General features: G+C 31.8%; 1 protein-coding gene across 2 annotated transcripts; it reads right to left on the bottom strand.

Moving 5' to 3' along the window:
• Positions 1-1,882: 1,882 nt before the first annotated feature.
• LOC130800681 (UPF0481 protein At3g47200-like) lies at positions 1,883-7,055 on the bottom strand. Of its 2 annotated transcripts, none has more exons than XM_057664277.1 (3): positions 6,596-7,055; positions 3,158-4,689; positions 1,883-2,282 (listed from the first exon to the last, which is right to left on the bottom strand). In XM_057664277.1, exon 2 carries the CDS (start codon positions 4,670-4,672, stop codon positions 3,425-3,427), a length of 1,248 nt encoding a protein of 415 aa, XP_057520260.1. In that variant the 5' UTR covers positions 4,673-4,689; positions 6,596-7,055; the 3' UTR covers positions 1,883-2,282; positions 3,158-3,424. The 2 variants fall into 2 exon arrangements, with proteins under 2 accessions (XP_057520260.1, XP_057520261.1); XM_057664278.1 differs by lacking the exon at positions 6,596-7,055 and adding an exon at positions 4,796-6,252.

The following is a 7,055-nucleotide window of genomic DNA, read 5'->3' on the forward strand; positions in this document are numbered from 1 at the left end:
AATTGATTAAGACGCTTGTGAGTTGGTTATCTTGCTTAAGGTATGTACACGCAGCGAAGTTCGCATTTAGTCCGATGTATCATATAATAATGGTATACAAAAGTAAAGCATGGATATATATAGTATGAATAATGTTATCTTTCCGAATAAATAATTTTGATACACTGTTTGGTAAGCAGAGGTAGTATGACCTCACTAACCTTAAAAGTGGACGTAGTATGACGTCAATTGGTGGAAATGAAATACTCGCGGTATATGGGGGCATTATGAGCCACCGCGGGGGTATGCATACTTAACCATAAGCACCGAAGTAAGGCGAGTGTCTATGTTAGAGACTTGCTTAGGGTTTAGCTCCCCCTAATGTAATGTCTCACTTATGGAGATTGGAGTTGTACCGGCAGTATGGCTGGATAGTACAGCAGTATGGCTGACTAATCTTTATATGAAAATAATTATTCTTTATTAGCGTGATCGCAACGTACTTTTCTGTGAATTGACAGCTATTAAATTAAAACTTTCTCTTGTTGTTATTATTTATTTGGTATGCGACGTTTGCTGACGTGTACTTTTGGTCTTAACGACCCTGCGATGATGTTGTTTCGTATCTGGGCAATGACTAGCAGTAAGTTAAGTTGCAGGTCTGGGGAGTGAGGATTGACCCTTGGAGAAATAAATCATTAGGATATAGAAGTCTTGATAAGAACTTCTAATTAAGTTTAAAGAACATTTGGTTTTATGAGGCGATTTTCGTTCTCAAGTTGTAATAAGTAGATTTAACTTTTCGTTCTTATCCGCTGCTAAGAATTTCTTATATCTAGTAGTTCATAATAACACTAATAGAACTCGATCCGCAAGTTTTCCTTAACTTCAAATCCGTTTTAACTGCCTTCTAACATCCTGGTTTGACTCGGACAATATTTATTTCGTTTTTTAAAAGGTCATCTTCTCTTTTCGTATGACCCGAGTTATTCTGAGATGTTACATATGTTGTGTTATCAGAATATACAATATTTGAACAAAGAATATAAATGTTAATTACGTTGGTGAGAAACATAAATTAATTTTTAGGTGTCTGATATTACTTAGCTGGTGAATTTATTTCTTTATTTGACATAAAGAAATTTAATATCCAACTTTTTTTCTTAATTTCACTTACGATGACAAAAGATTGTTTTTGTATGTATGGTAGCATTAAATCGTTAAAAATTGTGGATGGGCTATTGAAATTTTGTAATATTATTGTCAAACATCAAGCTAGGATAGAGGAAGTTGGTTTTTATTGCCCATATGTAAAGCGTGACAATGTATTAAAGGTAAATAGTTTTGACATCCTTAGGGAGTACATACGTCTGTGTGATTTAGGCACAATATTATAATTGAGTTTGACATGGTGAAGAGGGAGTCTACCAAGGAAAATTTGTTCCATTGAACATGCACGAAGAAGGTTTTTCTTATATAGTGGAGAATAATAATTAGTATGAGACAAATGAAGAGGATGTCAACAAGGATATAGATCGTGTGTTATGAGATAATGAAGGGGGTTGAGGATGAGTTAACGAAACGTCTTTCTATTTTTAACATTATAGACACGATGATAGTATGATTGATGATTCCAAAATTTGAAATTAAGGCATACTTCTAATATTTTTTGGAGCTCCACCAACTTTTTTCGATCTTAATCTTTTGTAATAATAATAATATTCTTAAAATATTTTTTATCTTAATAATAATAATAATAATAATAATAATAATAATAATAATAATATTTCATTAAGTAGCTCTCACTCAAAATTCAACATAAGCAGAGTTAAAAGCAGCCTATATTTCCATATGCAAAAATAAAGAAATTGTTTTTAATTGACCTTTTATAAAAAACATCATATTCTATTTTACGTACATAAGTACATAAGACTTAACAAATTCATTTAATTATAATTCACGTTCACAAACAATCAAATTATACGCCTTTGTAGAGTCATCTCCCAAAGGTAAATGTTGCACTTCTTAGAGATTATATATTCATTCAGTTTTCCAATGTTCCAAACTCAGATTGATAAATAGTAGCTTCTAGTGATGAGCAAATACAAGATGAGTTTCCACAAATGACCTAGCTTTTATCATAGTTTCATACATATCCAACGTACTCGGCCCATTGGAATAAGTTTTTGTTTTTTGCAAGGCTCGAGTGTCAACCCAAATCCGTAGCAGAAAAGGAACAGTTGAATATTCAGAAATTCATGATCAACTCATGCATCAGCTGAATGTTTAACTACTGAAAAGATCTGTCAGCAAGAAACAACATAATTACCAGCTTAATAATATTAACTAACAGAATAAACAAAGCCCACTGAGCAAAAACAAGATTGCATCACATTGACACATTGCAAAGGTTATTAGAATACCGAAAGCTAATATCTCTCGCATTGTAAAGGTGTCAAAAAACCACGCTTTGGGCCATTTCAAGGGAGATCTCATGCTTTTGGCCGATATTCAGTGATAGGATAAGCACATCACGATTATTGCAACTGACCACATTGTTGCACTATGACAAAGCTTCACATAATCTAATTCCACTCTATTACTACTAGTACAATAGTTACCGATCATTCGTTTTAGAGTCTTGAAATAGGATGGGCATGCAACAAAAAATGGCAGGTTAAAATCTCTTCAAATTGCTGGCCAACTCAGTTTCACACTCCATGCTAGAAAAATGTAAAATGAAGAATGACATAACACAAAACTGTTCAGGCTTCAGAGCAACAAAATCCCGTAGGCTATCCAGGGTGCAATCAGACTGTAATATAAAGTGCTCTTCGTTTTATTTAGCGATAACTTGAAGGTAGTCCCTCTGTCCCATTAGAATTGCAACATTTACCTCATTTTTAAAAGACGGCATTTTACCTCATTTTTAATAGGTATTAACAGAGAAAGCAAATTTTATATGATCAGCTCATTAACTAAAATCTTGAATATAAAATAAATTTACTAAACACATTTTAAACTTGGATTATATTTCTAGCTGGAACTGACTGAATAAAAACAATAATGTCTCATTTCAAAGCTATAAGATGAAAAGAGCATAAAACACAAATTATTATCAAACAAAATAATCATATAAGATAATGGAACTAATGAAAATTCCTTGAAGAACAGTTACCTTGGAGAATCCTATTTCTTTAACACTGCTACGGACTCACTGCCTGCGATTTGATGATCAAAGAATGATTGTGAAGACATATTGCCCGAAAAACCCCAAAACATTATAGAAATTAGCTTTAAGATAAATAATACTCTTACTACGATCTACTCAAATTGAAGATATCTATATTTATCGAATATCAGGGCTTCCAACAAGTCATGTATTTTACAATAAGAGCACATCCTAAGAACTTAGTCCAAACTCTTTGTACGACTCGCTATTTACTTATTTGAAGCCAGTAACAACTTGTATGACAGTGAGAATTAACATCACAATCGCATACACTACCCCAATAGCAGCCCAAGGATGGTTGAAGTAGTTATGCTTAAGTATGGCTTTCCATTGATTCCAACGAATACTAGCATAAGCATTGAGTTGTTGACAGGTGCACGAGTAGTAAAAGTTTGAACTCTTCAACCTTGTTTGCTTGAAGATCTTGCTGAACAGATTCACCACTTCTTCATTATTCCCTAGCCAATTCTCTATCACCCCACTTTTGATGAGTATGGCTACATCCTTTGGGGTGTTAATCAAGCTATCAAGGAATGCAAAGTAGTCAATGATGTATGAATCAAAGAAATAATGGCATTGCTCAAATACCATGATGTTTCGAAACAAGGATTCCGTATCATCTGTCACCACAAACTTAGGAATCTCCAAAACCCCTTTGTTGAATCGTATGTCGAGCAAATTCTCACTTCTTCCCACCACGAATTTGACTCCCGCTTCACTGAGCTCACTAACACTTGAAGTAAACTCAAATTTTTTTTTGGTATTGGGTGATGGAATTCGAAGCGTAGAAGGCAAGTAACATACTCTAAGGAAATCAACCAAATGTTTAACATCAATCATTGCTAGTGTGGGAGGAATAGCTTGGTCTCTTCCCATGAAAAACCTATATGTAATATCAAGGAAGGGAAGTTGCCTATTTTGAGAGGAGGGGTCAAAGGCTAGGTCATAAAGACCCTTAAGAATAAAGAATGGTAATTGGTTTTCTTCGATCCTTATATCTCGAGTGACTTCTAAGATCATTCTAGGTGTATTAAAAATATGGTCATTTGCCTCAATGAATTCACGGAAATGGCCCCTTAAAAGAAGCTCAATTATGAATGTTGCATCAATGAGCACCATTTCAATGAAAGGTTCACTAGGTAGGCTAATCGGCTCAACATAACATTGACGAGCTACCTCTTCCCATCCTCTTACAACTTGCACATAATAATCTAAGTTTTTATAAGCAGATCGTTGAAGAAAAGATTGCAAGTACCTCAATTTCTGTTGTTGCATAGCTACTAGTCTTGGATCTCCATAATAGAAAGGGCCAATAGAGACCACCAAGGGCCGATAAGCATCTTCACTCACCTTGCGAAGACTTTCTGGAACTTTGTAGATGCAACAATTTGAAGAAAGTGCTGGCAAAACTTTAAGCTTGTCTAGTATCGATTTCGAAACCCAATTGTTTGGATCTCCCATTTGAATAAGCTTTCACTCTAGAAAAACGAGATGAAATTGTGAGACAAGACAATCTACTAAAACAAATGAGTACGTATGCATGAAAATTAACATACATCTTACAAGTCAAGCATGTTTTGTTACCTTTTTAGTTTTCTAGAGGTGGGATGAGTTATGACACATACTACATAGTTTGATACACTCCTCTAAATATCAATGTGAGAGCTTTCAAATGTAGCAATCTCAACTGGAAAGAGGAGTAATGTGACACATTTACTATGTCGTCTATCAAATTGTTGTTTATTTAAGCACTCATTTTTGAACAAACTGATGCATCTTCAACAAACAACTACTCTCTTCTTTCCAAATCGATGCATCTTATTTTCAATTCTGTAAGTTTCAAATCTAACCACTCATTTTTGTTTTTCTTAAACATGGTAAAATTTATCCCTCTCCCTTCCATTATGCTCCACCTTCTCTCCTTTGTCCCCACCACCACTTTGAGAGTGTATGATATGCATTTTTTCATATGCCGTACGGGAAACAGATAAGCAAATTCATTATTTGTGTTTGTTTAGATAATCAGGTAACTATTTCCATTTCCTTTTGGTAACCGATTCCTCCAATTTGTTTCCACTCTCAAAGCTAGATTCATTATATCATACTTTATTGTCTACAACAAGATGTAAACGTGCCAATATAAAACAATATGCATTGATTTTTGAATTGGATTTGAAATTTTAAAAAAGACATATTTCTTATTCAACCATGGAGTTCAATTAAAACAAAAATCCAATTCAATTTTTTTTATACAAATCTTTTTCAATATTTTTGTCAAAGTATCAATCTCTTGTTTATTTTTATGTTACATTTTTATATTTGATTTGATTTCTAATAATTTAACACTTGAATCATCCCATTGAATTTTTTGTATTTAAATACCTCATATTTTTTGTCTTTTTCAAATAATAAAGAAATTTTGCATTTAATTGAATTACTATGTGCTTTCCAAGTAATTGTTTGTGTATAGTTATTATAATTTTATAACAATGATTTACACGGTTATAGCCATGCTTGTCATAATTTTGTTTGTGTTCATCTCCATTTATTTATCACTTTGATGATTTTTTTTATGAAAAGATATATGGTTGTAGAGACATTGATGAAAATAATAGTGCAATAAAATAAAGTATAATTAAGTACTTTTTCTATATATATCAAATAATAAGAAAGAAAAAGAAAATAAAATGTTTTGCTTACATAATTATACCAAAACAACTAATAACGCCTTGTTATTTCCTTTAAATCTACTTAAAGAGTTCATTTCCATTTCCAAATAAATCAATCAAGCACGGAACTATCTCAACATAAAACAAAGCTAGTCACTTATAACTAAATGAGTTAGCTTCAAAACTAAAAGTTTGTTTATATTCCTCACACAAACATTCATGTTATACAAACCCAAAGAGTGAGAAAAACAAGCCCTTCATCTCATTAACATAGAGTTTAAAAATGGCATAACTCTCTTTCATATTCATGATTGGTGACCATAAAATATTTCCAATATTTTCCATGACTAAACAACATGACAAGAATCTTCCCCATAAAACTAATAAATTTGAACTTGTACACAACAAAAAAAATACAATTGATTGAATACAGACCTGACCCGATTAAGTCTATCCTAAAACCAATTGATATTAAGAGGGCGGCATATCAAAAAAAAAATATATATATATATATATATATATATATATATATATATTAGTCAATCTCTCTCTAATTTATAATATCATAGGAGGAATTACTTTCAAACAAAAACTACATATAAATCGATTACAATGACAATGATACCAAAAGGTTAAATGATTGAAACTTTTTAAGTACTCAATATAATGCAAAAAAAAAAAAGAATTAGAGTAAGAAAAGAAAAAGTAAACTTACCAAATGCTGTACTGACAACTGATTGAAACTTTGTGAAATTATTTGTGGGTAGCGGGGTTCAATCCGTTTCACTTGATTGTAATGTTCTTTCATGATATTGATTCAATTTATAAGAAGAAAGGACGAACAATGAGTGTAAAAAATGCAGAGAAAATTGATTCGAAACCACCTATTAGTCTCCTCGAAGAATCAAGGAACCTTCAACTTCAGTTTTTGAATTCTCTTTCTTTTCACTTTTACCAATTTTGTTAATCCAACAAACAAAGCATCCTTAGATTCTTCAGCTGTTGTATACTTCAAGCAAATTAACTTTTCATAATTTATAAATTCAAATATAGTCACATTAAATTTTGTTTATATCAAGTCGATTTAAAATTTAAAATTTAATAATAATTTTTAATTTTTATAATTTTTTAATATATATATTAGAAATATTATCATTAAATTTTTCTATTAAATA

The sequence above is a fragment of the Amaranthus tricolor genome, chromosome 15 (assembly GCF_026212465.1).
Source record: "Amaranthus tricolor cultivar Red isolate AtriRed21 chromosome 15, ASM2621246v1, whole genome shotgun sequence".
In the NCBI taxonomy this organism is placed as follows: domain Eukaryota; kingdom Viridiplantae; phylum Streptophyta; class Magnoliopsida; order Caryophyllales; family Amaranthaceae; genus Amaranthus; species Amaranthus tricolor.